General features: G+C 35.8%; 1 protein-coding gene across 2 annotated transcripts in view; it reads right to left on the reverse strand.

The window, feature by feature from the left end:
* The window catches only part of ATG5 (autophagy related 5), a 129,424-nt gene that overhangs the window by 76,477 nt on the left and 32,617 nt on the right, over window positions 1–20,330 (reverse strand). For both annotated transcript variants that reach the window (XM_040627584.1, XM_008704989.2), the window contains one exon: window positions 8,807–8,969. In XM_040627584.1, coding sequence (XP_040483518.1) covers window positions 8,807–8,969 — 163 coding nt within the window. The remainder of the gene's footprint in view (window positions 1–8,806; window positions 8,970–20,330) is intronic.

Raw genomic sequence — 20,330 nt, forward strand, 5'->3', positions numbered from 1 at the left:
CTCTCTCTCTGTCGAATAAATAAATAAAATCTTTAAAAAAAAAAAAAGTGTCATTTTTGCTACACAGAATGTTTAAAAAAAAAGTGAGACTATAAAGGTAGAGGGAAAATATGATAAGAAGACTAGAGAAGAAGGGGTATCCCAGAAAAAAAACCTTACATTATCTATAACTTCAAAAAGCTATAAATAGGATTAGATTTCTTCAAAACTGCCTAGCATTCTCCCACCTCAGGGCTTTGCCCTTGCTGTTCCCTCTCCTCAGAAGGTATTAACCCTAGATAAATGCATAGTGCTACTTCGCATCTTTATTTAATGTCACAAACTCAGTGAGACCTTCCATGACCATTCTATTTAAAATAGGAAAGCTCTATCCCAATACAGTTCTTTCTCATCTTTCCCTGCTTTACTTTCTCCCATAGGACTTATTATCATACAACACATAAAAATATTTTACGTATATATACATATACACAGATAAGAAATATATATATATATATGTACATACATACTACACTACGCATACACACACACATACACACACACTTCTTATCTTTCTCTCCCACAATAATTTTGGTTGCATAAGAGTAGGCATATCAGTCTGTTCTGTTCACTGCTTTATCTCCAGCATAGATTCAGTAACATTAACTGAATGAATTCAATGAATTCACATTAAAATGACACCCATAAAACATGGACCAAGTTATAGCAGGAATGTGATAGTTAATCTTATGGGTCAACTTGACTGGCCATGAAGTGCCCAGATTAAACATTAGTTTGGTGTGACTGTGAGGGTGTTTCCAAATGAGATTAGTAATTGAATAGGTGAACTTTCAGTAGACTGCCCAGTTGAGCAACTGAACAGAACAAAAGGAAGGGGAAGGAAGAAGAAGGAATTCACTCTTTTCCTGCCCCACTGATTAAACTGAGACAACTCATTTCATCTTCTCATCCCATCGGACTGGGATTTATACCACTGGCTCCCCTGGTACCCAGGACTTCTATCTCAGATTGAATAACGTGACTGGCTTTCTTGGATTCCCAGCTTGTAGAGGACAAATCATAGGACTTTTAAGCTTCCATAATCATGAGCCAATTCCTCATACTAAATCCCCTTTTATGTATATATTCTTAAAATTGCTTCTATTTCTCTGGAGAACCCTAATACAAGGAACATGTAAGAGTAGCAGGAAGGCCAACACCAAGCCTAAGATGAGGCTTATAAAAAAATAATAAGGAAAACAAAATGAGCTTCATAAACTATGTTCGGCAAAGAAAGAACACATGGAAAAAATTATTGGGGAAGACAGTATCATATTAAAAGACAGAGAGAAAGGTCAACTATTGGACTTCCGTTTAGCTTCCATCTTCTCCAACACAGAATGATCTTCAAAGAAGAAAGTGAAAAAATATAGCTGAAGTGAAAACAATGCCTCTACAGGCTCAGAAATAAGAGCAGGTACTGTGCTTTTGTAGGTATGCTGCTTTAAGTTGATGCAAGTCTTCAGATGAAGGGGAATTACTTCAGAAGACATTAAAAGAACTAAAAGGATTACAAAACCAAAGCCAATAATCTCATGAAACAATGAACAATGGGAGAGGTGCTTGAGGTCAGGAGACAGGCAAATGTTTCAACTTAAAAATATGAGTGGATGTTATCAACCAGTAAGCCTGATGTCAATCATCAGCAAAATTTTGTTTTTCGGCCTTCAGAAAGTAAAACAGTATTAGCAGAAATCAGCAGACATTTAAAAATATGTACGGCATCAAAGTGGCCTACATTCCCTTTTACAACAGTATTAAGGAGGGGTGCCTGGCTGGCTCAGTCTGTGGAGGGTAAGACTCTTGATCCTCTCTTGATCTTGGGGTTGTGGGTTCAAGCCCCACGTTGGGTGCAGAGATCACCTAAAAAGAAAATCTTAAAAAAAATTTTTTTTAATTATATAAAGGGACTGAGCATTAAAAAGTGGTACCTTAAATGTAACAATACAGCACAGATCTACTTTTGGATAATACGTGTAAGCTGCGGTAAAAGTAGTTAGGCACACTCAATAGTTTCTGCAACATCTAGGAATCAACTTTGACAGTTCTCATTCTATTACCTGTCGCATTCAACCAAATAGTCTTAACAATTCTCTATCTCAAATATTTCTCAAATCTACCTATTTCTCTCTATCCTCAAGGCCACCACTTATAAACAATTGCCATGTCTCATCTAACCACTAGAATAGACTCCCCTAGCAGTCTTTTAATTCCATGTTTGCTCTCTTCAAATTCATTAACATACTGCACCCAAAGAGACGCCTTTAAGAAGAAAATCTGATTCTGTCATATTCTTGCTTAAAATCTTTCAGTAGTCCCTTATCTATCCCACCTCAATTCCTGGGGATTAAATTCAGTATCATTAAAATAGCCTATAAAGCCCTGAACAGATAAGGTCTCACTCTAATCTGCAATGCCAGGCCTAACTTGGACAGTTTGCTACTATTCACTCTTGTTCTTGATCACCATGCTCTAGTGAGAATGGTCTCCTCTAAGCTCTCTGCTTCTCTGCCTAACCCAGATCATTCCCTGTGCCTGGAACACTTTCATCATGACCACCCTGCTCTCTATCCCTTCCTCTTTCTTCTACAACTCAAGCTATAAATGTAATAATTATTTAGAGGCTATCTGTTTAATGTCTGGCTCCCTTAATAGACTGTATACTCTGAAGGAAGGACCATGCCTGTCACATGCACCCCAGTGGCCCCTGTGCTTAGCACAGTGACAGGCACACAACAGGTTCTTATAATGACTGAACCAAACTACCAGGATCTGGGCATGACTCTCCTATAATGAATGTTGTTTCCGAGACTTGATTAAATATCAGAGTATAAAATCTATGAAGGATATAAATCTATAAGCAATACTGGTGGCAGTGGATTAAAGAATAAAAATTCCTATAAACTCAGAGTGAGGGAAGGGTAAGAAGTAATAGATGAAACAAGACTGGCCACATATTGCTAACTGCTGAGGCAGGGTGACACATAGTGGGAGCTCATTATACTATTTTCTCTGTTCTTATTTATACAATGGAGGCTCAGTGTTCTCATGACTGGTAAAAATCTGAATTTTGCTAAAGACAAACAGAAAGCTTACCAAATAGTAACCTTTCATTCAGAAAAAGGGTTCAAGGTTCTACTTAGGAATCTCCTTCCACACCACCTACACCTAGAACAGTATCTGATACTGTAACAAAATCATAGAAATTAAAGCTTCAAGATACAGAGTTAAGTCTTAAAATCTCTTCTCTCTTTGTTTTAGCACTCTTTCTATGACACCAAACTCATTTCAGGAAAGTTACCTACCACCTAAGTCCTGCTTCAAAGGAACAGGGAGAGGGAGAGAGAAAAAGGAGAGGGAAGAAGGGAACAGGGAAAAGGGAAAAGGAAAGAGAAGGGGAGGGAAGGAGAAGGGAGAAAGAGGGAGCAGGGGGAGAGAGAGAGTATCAACAGTAATTCTTCTTCCAAGAAGTCCTTTGGAATCAGCTTAAAACATCTACTCGTCAGAATCCAGGTATATGGAAGCACCACTTTATAGTCCTTGAATGCAAGTCTTGGGAAGTCTTACCACATTCACATTTATAAGGAACTCCAGCGTACAGAGGAAAGTGATTTGCCAGACCACGCAACTGATATGAGATGAATATCAGGTTCTTCTCAGACCAACAGATCGTCAGTCCAATACCTAATCTACTATATGCAACTGATAAAAACAAAGCAATGCAATTACAACCCACCCAACTGCCTCTATCATACAAGCCTCCAAAGAGCTAAAACCACTGCAATTATCTTTACATCACCTAGCAAACAAAAGTATTTTCAAAATATCATGACTTGCTATAAAAATCACCCTTCACTAATCACTTTCCTCTTAAAAACCAGTTTTAGGTTAAAATGGTACAATACCAAATAACTGAGTGATGTAAATTTTCAACAAATTTGGCAGTCAAAACTTAGATTTATTTGAAGGACTATGGAATTTATTTAATGTTATCTTTCCTTTTTTAGTACACTCAAAAAACCAAGGCTGAAAATTAAGTCATATATTATGTTAAAAATAGTTTTTAGAAATTTCTTCAAATCTCTAGCTTATAAGAAAAACAGCTTGACATTTAATAGAAAAGAGCCTGCACATGTAGTGACAACAGCCTCATAACTAATAAAAATGTTACTTTCTTTTCTTTTTTGTGGTCATTAACTTGGTTTCACAAGGAGGTTAAATACTTTTATATCTAAAATGGAAACTCATAAAAAACACTGAAAGGCACAGTATGTCTTAAATGAGTTTTCTTGGTTTCAAAAGTTTTTCTTATTTCTCTTTCACAAAGATCTGAAAAATTAAAATTAGCATTTGAAAGTATTCAAAAACTGTTTAAATAGTTGTTTAGTTGCTATGATCTACAGGTGCAGTTCTGAATGAAATAAATTTACCATCTGCTATGCCTCAACTTTGACCAATTTACAATTATACAAACCAAAAGGTGAAATACCTTTGTCTTCACAAATTAATAGGACCTCCTTTTGGATTTCTGTAAATAAATTCAAACAAAACACTTCCTCTATTTTATAGTAGTATTAAGCTATTTATAAAAGGCTGTTAATATTATTTCCTTATAGTATTAAAAAGGAGTAAAATAGTCATTCAGTTAGTATTTATTTTATCTGCTCTATGCCTAAGACTGGACTGGGTGCTAGGGATTCAAAAATGTACAATACACTCTAACCAGGAGAAATTTATATTCTAGCAGAATTACATAAACCATAACTACACCAGAGAGTGATAAAATATGAGAGCAAAAATGCATATAAATGGACAAGGAGGCATGACAGCATGAAAACATGGATAATTCTACCTCCACGCCACCATAAGCTCCATGAAGACAGGGTGCATGGCTGTTTTATCACTGCTGGATGATCACTAATTCCTACCAGAGTGTCAGGCTCATGTTTAGATGTTCTATAAATATTTGTTGGCTAAAAAACATTTTTAAAAGAAGGCTTCATGTATCAGTTGACAACAGAGATGAGCATTAAAACATAAGTAGGAATTAGACAAAAAGAAAGAAAAGGGCATTGCAGGCAGAAGGCACTATTACACCCACCTTTCACCAATTTACTTTAATGTAGGTAACATTCAGCCTTTTATCCCAAACTATATATATGTTTTTTAAAGATTTTCCGTGTGGCAGAAGGAGAAGCAGAGTCCCTGCTGAGCAGGGAGCCCAACTCAGGACTTGATCCCAAGACCCTGGGATTATGACCTCAGCTGAAGGCAGATGCTTAACCAGACTGAGCCACCCAGATGCTCCCAAAATATATTTTCCACCAACAACATTTACCTAGCCAGAAATTTCCTAAATGAATATTTTAGTTTTTTAAAAGTAGAATAAATAAACTACCAAGGTCTCCAGTACCCATAGGATATTACACAGAAGATTTTGAGTGTAAGCTCAATCATTACCAATACAAACAAGATCAAACATAATAGGTAAAAAAAAAAAAATTTATAGCTAATAAAAATATTTTTCTCTTTTTTAAATTTAATAAAATTTAACTTAGCAATGCTAACTTTAAAACAGTTGTCTATCCGAGAAAGAATAGGAGCTAAGACAAAATAGGAAAAAAGGAATATTATGCCAAAAAATAGCAATGAAGGCAGATTAAGTCCGATACATTAAGTTATACCAAGTTCTGAATGTGACATTTTAAGTCATGCTTTAGGTCAACGATAAATGTGAGCTGTTGATCTGGTCAACCTTCTATGAGCTGCCAAATGTTTTCTAAAAGGGTCAGAGAGTAAATTTTAGGCTATGGGCCACATGGTCTGGGTCTGTCAGAACTATTTAACTCAGCTGTTGTAGCATGAAAGCAGTCACAGACAATACACAAATAAATGGGTGTGGAAGGGTTCTAATATTTATTTATTTACAAAAATAGGTGGCTGGCCCATGACCATAATTTGCCAACCCCTGTTCTAGGGTCTCAAAGTGACTTCTCAACAATTGTTTTTATCAAGACAACTTTACTTCCTTTCACGCACTTTCACATACACTGTATTAGTGTTTTGTTAAAGCCTCCAGGACACCTATAAAAGAACACAGCAGATATTCTCTTGTTTTACATGTAAAGAAACGAGCTCAAAGGAATTGAGTGAGGTGCCCTATGGAGCTGCTAGGAGAGCTGAGACTAAATAACTTTTTTTTTTTTTTAGATTTATTTATTTATTTGAGAGAGAGAGAGAGCATGAGCAAGAAGGGCATTGGGAGAGGGACACAGAATCTCAAGGAGATCTGCACTGAGTGTGGAGCGATGCGGGGCTTGATCTCACGAACCTGAGATCATGACCTGAGCTGAAACCAAGTCAGATGCTCAACTGACTCCGCCACCCAGGTGTCCCTAACCAACTCTTAACCACCACCCACCACGCCCAAGCCTCCAATGCCCCAAGTGAAATACTTGAATCATTTTTGGAAACCTCTGCTGAATCCCAGAGCTCTCTATTGCAGACTCACCACATTCACAATAGATTCCAAGAACACCTACTTAAATAGCCATTAAAATTATTTACTTCAATTCTGAAGCCAAATTATTCTCAGATCCCTGTTTTCTTGGTAAGATTTGGCCTTCTTCCACTTAGGTTATCCTCTTATTCACAAGTCTCCTAAAATTTCAGTTCATCTTCAAATAACCAGCAAGAAAAAGGAAAAAGTACACCTTCTAAAAGGGTTGTAAACTCTTAATTATTTATAGGAATCTGTATACTCAGTAAAATACAAAAGGCAAAAGGCCTACCTTTGCAGAGCTTATAATCTAATTGAGAAATACCAGACATACAAATATAAAACTAAGGAGCAACTCCATGTAACTCAAAACTAAGAGACTTAAAAGAAATGAGAAAATTTAATTTAGATTACACAGTGTCATAAAATATATACTTTTTGCATTACTGAAGTCTCCGATAATGCCCTGTTTTGCATGCATAATGAAACTTTAACAAATACTAAATAACCACAAACACCTCTTTGACATGGTAATAATACAGTCAGTCCAAAAGATAAAAATGGATCACATTTTTTAAAATTATGTTTTTTTTCCTGGGGGGATAGGGAGATGAAGGTGGGTATTCTATTTTATTATAGTTATTGCCGTGAAAGTTCAGCTTATATTGGACTAATTCTCTATCCAAAAACAACTATAAAAGATGGATAAAACATAGGCAGTCCTTGCTTTACACAGTAGTGCAGGACTGGAAAAGAGACCATGAAACTATGCAAAGTGATCTTAATAATCAATGGTGTGATCTTTAAAAATTGTCCAAACATTAAAAATTCTGTCAGTTATAAATGTGTAAGAAAATGAATAAAGTAAATAAAACTAATGTACTTAGTACACTGTAATTTAAAACCTTAGAAATGCTGAGAATTCAATAGCTCTGTAAAAACTTTAAGCATGGTTTGAATAGCGCTTGTTTTATTGACACATACCCTACAAGGAAGCATCTTTCCTAAACCTTGCCGAACTGTCATATTCCTTTCTAAGTCTGGATCAAATTCCAAACATGTTACCATGTGCACTTCCGACGTCATGAAATATCTCTGAGAGATCCTTTACTGCTAAGTTTCAGCACCCCTTTCTCTGGGATAAATTCACCCTTTTCGTCACAACGACCTACCTCATTCATGTGGAAAAGTTCACCTTCACTAAATTCCTGTGGCTGCATATCTAGTCTCTCAAAAGGCGGTAGTGTCAACATTCCCACAGTCAGTTGTTTCTTCTATAATTCCATTATTCTAGTAAAATGTTGCTGTCAGCATTATCACTTTTTGTTTCTTTGCCATACTTTCATCTTTCTTGGTCAATTCCCTCTTTCAACTATGCACTTTTAGAAAATGTTATATGGGCTTATCACCGGAGACAAGGAGGCAACACAACTACATGCTTTGCTATCTGTGGGTAAACTAAATAACAGATGAGTAATGATGATTCACTCACAGACACTGAAAAAAGTGATGTGACTGGTCTTTGATAATGATGCATATCTGCTGTTAAATGACTCACGGACTAAAGAGCTAGCAATACAGTTTGTACTTTATGTAATTTCAGATAATATACGGTAGCAAGTAAAATTTGAACCATATTGTTAAGGACGTGGTATTTAACTAAAGCATGTTAAGTGAAATTCATGCATACTGGACCCATGCAAAACGCTGGCTACCTATATGTAAAACAACTGTGTTGAAGGCACTGGAAGACAATGCAGGCAAGATTAAGGAACTATGATCTCTAAAAGATGGAGGTGAGCTGCAGATTCATCTCAGCTTTTCCCCTGAGTTTATATTCTAAATCCCAGCCAGGAGAGACAGAATCCAAGTACAAAGCAAGTCTTACTGTTCTGAGAAAGCAGGGGTTGGAGTTTGTGCCCTACCCAAGGGGAGGTACTTTGGTTCACACACAAGGTATTCAGTTGTAATTCCAGAAAGATCATGACTAGCAATAAGAGCACTTTCTCCAGAAGCTAAACACAGGAAGTTTATACCATCTGATGTTATGGGCAAAGCAACTCTAATGCTAGAAAATCCAGAAAGAGAAGGATGTTGGAAGAGTACAATGTAAGTGATCACTAAAGGTAGTTTCTTTGCAAAATTTTATGTGTAGAGGCTGGAATTTAAACTTGTACCACCAATTCTAAGATGTACCAATTACTCACAGAATTACAGTTATTTCATACTTTATAAAGTGGTAGTCAGAAATTAAACTGCTATATTTACCATTTTGTAATCCCATCCAGAGCTGCTTATGATCTTTTTTCTGCATTTCATTGATAACTTGACTTTTATGCTTTAATGCATCAGCTTCTTTCACACAAGACATAAAATGAGCTTCAATTGCATCCTTAGATGGACAGTGCAGAAGGTCCTTTTCTGGAAAACTCTACCAAAGGAAAAAAAATACACACATAAAACAGGTACACATATTAGAAAATTAGCTTCTTAAAGAACTGTATCTCCCCAAATTATCCAACATTTTTAGCAAACCATCTTTTAACTTCCCAGTAAAGAGATTAAAGTACAATTCCAAATACTTTTTAAGTTTTAAGTTAAAAATCTTTAGCTACCTGGCATATTTTGTATTTTTTCCAGATAATCCTTATGTTTTAAATCAACATAAAAGGAAAAAAAAAGGATATGGAAGAGTAATAACTTTAAAAATGCTTTTTGATATGGCCGTATCTAGTGCTGACAAGAATGTGGAAGAGAACTGACATATACTGCTAGTGAGGACGTAAAACAGGACAACCGCTTTGGAAAACAGTTTGGTAGTTTTTTAAAAAAGGTAAACATATACCTACCATCAGATCCAGTCATTCTACAACTAGGCAATTACCTAAGAGAAACAAAAACATCTACTCACACACAGACCTGTGTGTGAATATTCACAGTGGCTTTATTTGTAACAGCCCAAAACCAGGAAACATCTTAAATGTCAATAGGCAAATGAATACATAAATTGTAGTATAAATTTATCAAGTGCACATTTTAATGTGTATAGTTTGCTGCAGGTCAATCAGACCTTAAGAAAGCTGTTAAAATGTAGCTTTTAAGGTCAAATAGCTAAATTTACATCCTATACCTACACTAAACCTTTTAGGCAGTTGAGGCAACGATCACTGGGCAGATAAGCAGTTATGTAAATGAGATGACTAATGCTCTTTTCACTGAAAAAAGAAAGATAATAAGAGCCAACAGTAAACACTTATTGTGTGACAGACACTGCACTAATACTTTTTATATGGACTATGTAATTTAATCTTCGTAACAATCCTTAAGGTAAAAAGTATTATTGCTATTTCACAGATAAAAAAATTAATTAACTAATTACTTAAAATGCTCAGAGAGCGGATAGAGTCCTATGTGGCCAAGCTAGGATTATTCTGACTCAAGAGTCCCAGTTTTTAACTACTACGCAATACCACTTCCTCCATAAGACCTGAATATTTAAAATAATTATATTCAAACATTTTTTTACCAAAAAGTTATGGTTCTGTAAGTCCTTTGATAAAAACTGAGACAAATAATAATGGCAGGGAAAAAAAAGCATTTAGTTATAGCCTATTTGGACACTATTAAGAGACAACATTAAATTATCCAAGTGATGGAAAGCTCGAAAATGACTAGGAAACTTAAGAATACGCCCTCCAGCCAAAAAGGGCACCTGACCACCTATTGCTATTTTCTAAAGTATATTTTTTTAGATGCAAATAATCAGTCATATCTCCTTCTGTTTTAATGAGTCTGATCTCATAGATCTGCTGAGTAAAAAGGTAAGCCACTATTTAACTACCCACTGGTCACAGCTGCCTGGAGGAGAGGGAAACACCTGAGACAATCAAACCGTCCTTCTAGGTACAAAGTGATTCTAGATTCATGGTGCTCTTGAACTAAAAATCCATAAAGAATGAAGGTAGTTGTTTTCAGACACAGGCACACAAGGGTAAAGAATATGAGAAAATATAAAAGTCTGTAAAAATGAAAAGGCAAAAGGAGAGTATGAGAGAGAGAAAGGCAAAACTAAAAGATAGGAGAGGATATGGATGGCAGAGAGTCGGTCCCTGCCTTAATCAACTTTACAATCAGCAGTATTTGCTTAGGCTAGCTTGAAAGGATTTGGCCTGAGCTCCTGACCAGGATAAACAATAAAATGTACATCATATCAATTCTATTATATTCAAATGGATTAGCATTATAATAATTATTTCTATTTAAGAAAACTTTAACTTTGTTATACTTGATCTCTAAATTTAGAATGGTTCTTTTGGATATTGTACAGTTCTCTATGCTGCTAGTAAATTTAATTGTCCATTTTGGGTATGTATGAGTGGCAAAAAACATGAAAGTTCACATTCCAAAGAAAATATTATTTTCATGTAGTTTGAATTTATGATCTATTTAAATTTATGTACTGTTAGAATTTCTTAAAACTGTATACAATCTGATTATGAAAAAAAGGAGTTAGGATCTCTCAAAACAGTGGTTTGAGAAATCAGGGGGGAAAACCCCACCATTTTCTAGTGTTGCTTCAGTACAGGTGCTATTCCCAGTGGCTCCAAAATCAGAGAAAGTACTAAAGTTTTGCTTTTCCCAGATTTTCATTGTTTTGCAGGTTTCTAAACTTGACCAATGGGGACACCCATAATTGATAGCTGACAATTACAAACAACTAGTCTCAACTGCAAATGAGGGTTAATCAGGAGAGTGCAGGTATTTGTATACATATGTTTCAACAGAATATTCTACATCTCTATCTAGGAGAAAAGCAAACTATTTAATGAAATGAATTCAAAGGAAATATGAGAGCAGTAACTGAAAGAGGAAATATCTACGTAGGCAGTCACAGCAACTGAATTAACCGTGGCAATGAATAAAGTGACAGATGTCTCAGTCAAAGCCCCCTCATCTCCTACGTATGAGATGTTCCTCCTTCCATGATTAGGTTGGGGTGAGAGCAGGAAGTCTTTTTTTAAAGCTTCACCGTAAGATTCATACAGACTCTCGATTCATTACACTTCTAGTATCTTCTTAGTTACATTAGCAGTTGTGTATAAGCGCATATCTTTTCAGTCCAAACAAATTCTTGCAAATAAAGGTAGTGAGATTGACACCATGTTTATTTGCTTTCAAGAATCTTCCAAGTCACAATGCCTGATAAACTGATCTAATTTCACTTTTACAGAAGTAATCTGGAAAGTACAATTTACTTAGATATTATTAGCAGTGTTCTTTAATTAAAATATTAATCCAGACAGTCTGATTATAGATAAACGAACAATACTAAACTGAAACTACTTACAAGTGGGGAAAAAAAAAAGCCTTTCAATTTATTGATAATACTGCAAGCTCAGCACCAAAAGCAAAGGCACCAAAAGCAAAAAAATAAAAAACCAAGTAGGACAACAACAAACTAAAAAGTCTGTGCACAGCTAAGAAAACCATCAACAAAATGAAAAGGCAACCTACCGTAGAGGAGAAAATACCTGCAAATCATATATCTAGTAAAGGGGTAATATCCAAAATACATATAACGAACTCATACAAGTCATCAACAAAAACCAAACCTCCAATTAAAAAATAGGCAGAAGATCTAAACAGAGATTTTTCCAAAGAAGACATACACATGACAAATAGGCACACATGCTCAACATCACTCATTCTCAGAGAAATGCAAACCAAAACCACAATGAGATACTACTTCACACCTATTAGAATGGCTACGATCAAAGGATAAGAAATAACAAATGTTGATGAGGATGTAGAGAAAAAGGAACCCTTTGTACTGATGGAATATAAACTGGTGCAGCCACTATGGAAAACAGAACGGAGGTTTCTCCAAAACTTAAAAAATAAAATACATATAATCCAGCCAATTCCACTTCTAAGTATTTATCCAAAGGAAACGAAATTGCTATCTCGGAAGATATAGGCAATCCCATGTTCACTGCAGCATTATTTACAATAGCCAAGACATGGAGACAACCCAACTGTCCATTGATGGATGAATGGATAAAGAAGATATAGTATATGTATACAATGGAATATTATTCAACCATTAAAAAGAACAAGATTTCAACATTTGTGACAACATGGATGGACCCTGAGGCATTATCTAAGTGAAATAGGTCAGAAAGAGAAAGACACATGCCATAATGATCTCACTTATGTGTGGAATTTAAAAGGGGGAAAAATAAAGCTCATAGATACAGAGAATAAACTGATAGTTGGCCAGGGGCAGGGGTGGAGGGTTAGGCAAAAAGGATGAAGGGGATCAAAAGATATAAACTTCCAGTTATGAAATAAGTAAGTCATGGGGATGTAACGTACAGCTTGATGACTATAGTTAATAATACCGTACTGCATATTTGAAAGTTGCTGAGAGAGTAAATCTTAAAAATTCTCATAAGAAAAAAAATTTATAACTACGTATGGTGATGGATGTTAACTAGTGATCTTTTTGCAATATATACAAATATCAAATCATTTTGTTGCACAGTTAAAATATAATGCTGTATGTCAATTATACCTCAATTAAAAAATACTTCAAATTCTATTAAGACAAGAGGGCAAAACAAACAAAAATTTTCCATATGATCCATAAAGAATCTAATATCCCATTAAAAATGCAGGAGTTGCTAATATAATGTTATGGACTCAATGTTTGTATCCCTCTAATATTCTCATGTTGAAGCCCTAATCCTCATTGTGGCTGTATTTGGAGATGGACCCCTAAGGAATCAAATAAGGTTAAATGAGTTCATATGGGTGGGGCCCTGATCTAATTGGATTAGTGTCCTTATAAGAAAAGACAGCAGAGAGTTCACTCACTCTCTCCACACACAAGGAGGAAAGGACATATAAGGACACAGAGAGAAGGAAACCAACTGCACAACAGGAAGACAATCCTCACCGGAAACTGAACACTGCTGGACCTTGATCTTGGATTTTCCAGCCTTGTGAACTGTGAGAAAATAAATTTCTCTTGTTTAAGCCATTCAGTCTGTGGTATTTTGTTACGGCAAAATAAGCAAATTAACATACACAGCAATGTAACTTTATTTGATTGTTGAGTCACCTTTAATAGACTCAGCATTCTGAAAGGGAAAATACAAGGCCGTAGTTTAAAGCCTTATTTTATAAAATCTTAAAATTTCTTTCCAAGATCACTTTGGTATGTGTGCATGAGGGCATGGAAAGGGAGGAGATTTTTCAAATATATCTTCTAGGATATAATTTTCAGGATGAAAGAATATGCTATGAAAGTAAATGGAATCAATGCTAAAATCAGCACTAAAATGTTAAATTTTCTTGATTCTCTTATATATATATTTTTTTAAGATTTTATTTTTTAGTAATCTCCACACCCAAAATGGGGCTCAAACTCACAACTCCAAGATCAAGAGTTGCACAACTCCAAGAGCCAGCCAGGTGCCCCAATTTTCCTAAATCTTCTAATTTTACCAAGATCTAATCTACAAACTTACCTTCAACCAATCATTTGCTTCCCTCCTGGTACAATCTAAGGAATATCTCCCATTGTGTTTGCTAGATTCTATTTTGTGAGTCTTTGAAACGCAGTTCAATTAATTATTCCCGTTTCTTCCTATAATTATCTGTAACCATTTTTTTTCTAATCACTGTTTCTCATTAGCCGTTCCTAAAAATAAAACAAGCACCCAAAGAAAAACAAACTTCCTTCAACCTCAACCTCCTTCTGGCTACAGTCCTCTTTCTTCTCCCCTGCAGAGCCAACCTTTAAGGTGACCAAGCTGGCAATCAAGCTCTTATCCACACAATCTGTCTGCTACCCTCACCACTCTTGCAAACTGCTGTCTTGAAGGTCAACAATGACACCTTTCAGTCCTTGTTTTAAGTCCTCACCAAACATCTAACACATTTGAATATACTCTTTGAAGCAGTCATCCTCAAGTCTGTGACACCACACCTATTTTTCTCTGTTTCTCATTCTCATTTGCAAAAGCCTATTCTGGCACCATTCCTTAAATGTTGTTGTTGGTTTTTTAAAAAGATTTTATTTATTTATTTTATTTGATGGGATGGGGGGAGGAGGAGCAGAGGAAGAGGGAGAGAATTTCCAACAGACTCCATGGGAGGGTGGAGCCTGACACAGGGCTCGATCCCCTGAGATGACAACCTGACAAACCAAGAGTCAGATGCTTAACTGACTGAGCCACCCAGGAGCCCCAAATGTTGGTATTTTTCAAGTGTCTAGTCTAGCACCTCATTGCTTTTTTCATTCCACATACTCACCTTCATAAGCTTACCTACTTCCACATCATTTCCAGACTAATAAAAGCCTCAATATCTGTCTCCAGCCAAGATCCTTCTCATGACTAGTAACCTACATTCATTAATCTAGGAGATATGCCATTAGGCATAGGAGACGTCAACAAATCCCAAAGTAAAGAAATAAGTTTCCCCCCTTGACTCCTCTTCCCTATCTCCTACATTCAAGCAAGTTCTATTGAGTCCACATCTTAAACAGATCTGAATCCATTCACTTTCAACATTCCCAGAGCTGCTTTCCTAGTACAAACTAACAACTATCTGACATTTCTGAAAAACCTTGCAGCTGGGTCCCATGCCCCAAATCTTAACACCTTTAATGCATTTTTCACATTTGGAGTCACAGGGATCTTCCGAAAATGCAAATCAGATCTTCTCCCTCAGCTGCTCTGCTCTTCTAGAATAAAATCAAACTTCATCCGAAGCCTTCAAGGTTATAAATGATTTACATCTTCTGCTAAGTTCGTCATCATAATCTCCTGCTCCCACTTCACATATTCCATTTTCTTTCCCTTCTCTCACACACACATTCTCTGCTCCAATGATCTTGATTATCTGTCACCTGCTCAAACATTCTTTCAGTCATACTCTCTCATTTCTGTGCCTCTGCACAAAATATCTCCTTTGCCTAGAACACTCTTTCTCCTTGCCCATCATTTGACCACTTAACACAACTACCCAAAAATATCCTCCTCCATCTTCAGGTTCAGTTCTGACATCACTTCCTCCAGGAAATTTCTTACTTCCCAAGTGTAGGTTAAGTTCACAACGTTCATATACTTGACTCTACAATATCATTTATATTCTTAGATCATACTATTCTTTTTTTTTTTTTAAAGATTTTATTTATTTGTTTGACAGAGACAGCCAGCGAGAGAGGGAACACAAGCGGGGGGGAGTGGGAGAGGAAGAAGCAGGCTCCCAGCAGAGGAGCCTGATGTGGGGCTCGATCCCAGAACACCGAGATCATGCCCTGAGCTGAAGGCAGACGCTTAAGGACTGAGCCACCCAGGCGCCCCTAGATCATACTATTCTTAAGCTCCACAAGGCAGAGACCATGACTGTTCTCTCCTGTGCTTTCTCAATAAACTTTGTAAATTAAGTCAACTTCATTGAGATACAATTCACAGAGTGAAATGCAGAAATTTTAAGTGTACAGTTAAATAAATTAACACTGCATAAGTGTCAGCCCAAACAAGTTATAAAATATTACCATCACACCAAAAAAAAAGTTCTTTGGTGCTCTTTGCAATCAGTTCCCTTATTTTGACCCACCTAGCTGATCTAATTTGTATCACAAGATTAATTTTGCCTGTAATATAATCACATACAAATAGAATCATATTAGGTAATATTGTGTAATCTAGCATCTTTCACTTCTTCTCATAATGCTTTTGAAATTCATCTATGTTACTGCATGTATAGTTAGTTCCCTTTTGCTGTTGAGTACTATACGTATCACTGGATTGATAAATCAGTCTGTTCACCCAAAAACCTGTTAGTAGACATTAAGACTCTATCCAGAAGGACGCCTGGGTGGCTCAGTCAGTTAGGCATCTGCCTTTGGCTCAGGTTCTGATCCCAGGGTCCTGGAATCAAGTCCCACATTGGGCTCCTGACTCAGCAGGGAGCCTGCTTTTCCCTCTGCCTGCCGCTCCCCCTGCTTGTGCGCTTTCTCTCTCTGACAAATAAATAAAATTAAAAAAAAAAAAAAACTGTATCCACACTGTGGCTATTAGTGTACAAGTCTTTTGTGAACATGTTTTCATTTTTCTTTTTAAGACTTTATTTATTTGATGGAGAGAAAGAGAGCACACACACATACCACATACATTTATGTATATATTTAAACTGTTCGAGTTCTTTGGATTTGTTCCAAAGCAAATGATGTATTAGGGAACAACTGGAACAATGTGAATTTCACAGTTACTTTTGTAAATACTGTCCACAAGAAATACTAAATGAACAAAGAAATTGCACACAGCTAAACTGAGCCACAAAATACACACATCTCAGCAACAGATCTGCTACCTCAATTCATATTACAAGCTATACTCACCCACATTCGATGCTACAATTTTGTCTGATTTGATAACTTTCCTTCCACCACTTCACAATAACTGACAAGCTGCAAACCCTTCCGAACCTCATCTCTACAAGCAAACTTAGTCTTTTTCAAGATAAAGTGTCAAACTTATTATAGTATTTATGTATTTAACCATTTAACCTACGTAAAACTGTGCTTTTACTAGGTCCCTATCTTTTTCATCACTAATAAAGCTTTTGGGTTTGTGCCCTTAATGCATTTTCCCTGTAAGTCCTGTGATTTTTAACAGCACCTTGTTTTTAGGGAAAACCTATTTTGCAGTAGAGCAAAACTACCCATAGACTTTTCATATTTACTCTTTGTCAAATCAAGGAGATTCCCTTCTATTCCTAAGTTTGATAAGAGCTTTGAAGACAAATGGGTACTGAATTTTGTCAAAAGCTTTTTTGTTAAGGATCTACGTGATTGTATGATTTTTTCTACTTTTTTCTGTAAATGTGCTGAATTACATCGATTCATTGATATTTGAAACTCGAATCACCCTTATATTCCTGGGACAATCTCAACCTGGTTGTGGTATATTACCCTTTACTGCTAGATTCAATTTGTTAGTATTTTCTTGAGAGTGTCCGCATTTATGTTCATGAGGGATATTGGGCTGTTTTTTTTTTCTCCTTTAATATCCATTACACGTTCCTATATCAGTTACTCTGGCCTGTTAAACAATTTGGGAAATATTCCCTCCTCTTCTATTTTCTGAAAAAAGTCTGTGAAGATTAGTACTATTTATTCCTTAAATATGTGATAAAATTCACCAATGAAACTTGGTGAGTTTCACTCTGTGAGGAATTTTTTTTTTTTTTAAAGATTTTATTTATTTATTTGACAGAGATAGAGACAGCCAGTGAGAGAGGAAACGCAAGCAGGGGGAGTAGGAGAGGAAGAAGCAGGCTCATAGCAGAGGAGCCTGATGTGGGGCTCGATCCCATAACGCCGGGACCACGCCCTGAGCTGAAGGCAGACGCTTTAACCGCTGTGCCACCCAGGCGCCCCTCTGTGAGGAATTTTTAATTACAAATCCAACCTCTTCATACATTTAGAGGCTATTCATATCTATTTATTGTGTCAGTTTCAGTAAATTGTATTTTTGCTGAGTATGTCCATTTGTCAAATTTGCTAGCATAAAGTTGTTCATTATATATCCTACTATCCTTTCAATGGCTGTAGGACCTGTAGTAATATCCCATCTTTCATTCATGATATCAGTAAGCTATGTTTTCCTACTACAGAAACTTTTTACATCCCTCTAAGCCAAGCTTTATGAGAAGCCCACAAACTTTAATTCTGTTGTGTTTCCATTATCATTTAGTTTGAAATATTTTTAAACTTCCCTTGTGATTTCTTCTTTGATACACAGTTAACTGCGGATTCAGTGACCCCATCCTTTAGACAAATGTGGTCATACATTTTATTTATACAGACACTATAAACCCTCCTTTAAAATTATATTATTCTTGCTTTTAATAGTCATTTGCCTTTTAAAAAAGTTAAATGAGGTAATCTTTTACATTTATCCTTTATTTACCATTTCTAGCGTTCTTCACTCTATAGCTTATTCCAGTGCTTTAAGATATCACTGCATTGTATTTTGATCTCTTGTAAGACAGCAGCCATCATTCATCATCACTTATTGTTCTCTTTTATGTCATGTTTTTTTTTGTGTGTGTATAGGTTTTTTATATTGGCTTTCACCAGTCTGATTATGATATACTTGTTTTTCTATATATTTACCTGCTTTGAATTTCCTGAGATACTTCAACACACAGATTAATGTTTTCTCCCCAAATATGAAAAATTATTAACCATTATTTCTTTTAAATTGACACATAACTCAGATACAATTCACTTAATTCACCATTTAAAAAAGTACATTTCAGCAGTTTTTAGTATATTCACAAGGTATACAACAATCACCACCATCAAATTACGCAACTCCAGAAAGAAACCTCATTTTATAAGCAGTCACACTAATTTACTTTGTCTCTATAGATTCTATATATTCTGAACATTTCACACAAATGAATCACAGTATGCACACAATATGCAGGCTTTGTGTCTTTCTCCTTCTACTTATCATGACATGTCAAGGCTCGTCTATGCTATAGCATGTATCAGTACTTCATTCCTTCTCATGGCCAAATTACATTGTTTGACCCTCAAACAAGTGGTTAGGGGTGCCAACCCACATCTCTCCCCGTGCAGTTGAAAATCTGCATATAACTTTTGACTCCCCCAAAATTTAACTACTAATAACCTATTGACTGGAAGCCTTATCAATAACATAAACAATCGATCACGTATTTTGTATGATATATGTCTTATACATTGTATTTTACAATAGAGTAAGCTACAGAATAGAAAATATTAAGGAAAAGAATATACTGTACTATATTTATCCAAAAAAAATCTGTATATAAGTGGACCCACACAGTTCAAATCCATGTTGTTCAAGGGTCAACTATATTCTGTAGATATACATTTTGTTTATCCATTCAGCTGCTGATGAGCACTGGGACTGCTTCCACTTTTTGGCTATTATGACTAATGTTGCTATGAACATCCCAGTACAAGTTTTTAGGTGGACATGTGTTTTCAATTCTCTGGCGTATGTAACTATGACTGGAATTGGTGGGTCATATGGCAAGTCTATGTTTAATTATTTGAGGAACTGCTAGACTATTCTCCAAAGCAGTGCATCATTTTACCTTTCTAAGAGTAACAAGTAACATAGGAGAGTACCAATTAATCCACACTCTAACACCTGTTGTTATCCAACTTTTTGATTATAGCTATCTTAGCAGGTTAGAGGGATAACCCAATGGTGTCTTTCTTTGCCTTTTTTTTTTTTAACAACTATTCTGAGCATCACTTCATGTGCTTGCTGGCCATTTATATATCTACTTTGGAGAAATGTCTACTCAAATACTTTGCCCATTTTTTTTCTTTTTTTTTTTTTTTTACTTTGCCCATTTTTAATTGGGTTATTTACCTTTTTATGACTGAATTCTAGGGCTTCTTTATATATTCTGGACACTGGATCTTTCTTAGATATATGATTTTGCAAATATTTTCTCTTATGGGTTGTCTTTTCACTGCCTTTGAAGCACAAAAGTTTTTCATTTTGATGAAGTCCAATTCACCTGTTTTTCTTTTTCCTTTGGTTGTTTGTGCTTTAAGTGTTATACCTAAAAAATCACTGCCTATTCCAACATCACAACATTTATTTTTTTCTAAGAGCTTTATAATTTTAGTTCTTACATTTAGGTCTCTGATCTATTTCTACTTATTTTTTTATACAGGTCACTTTCATTCTCTTACATGTGTGTATCC

This window comes from Ursus maritimus, unplaced genomic scaffold (genome assembly GCF_017311325.1).
Source record: "Ursus maritimus isolate PB19 unplaced genomic scaffold, ASM1731132v1 scaffold_13, whole genome shotgun sequence".
Lineage (NCBI taxonomy): Eukaryota > Metazoa > Chordata > Mammalia > Carnivora > Ursidae > Ursus > Ursus maritimus.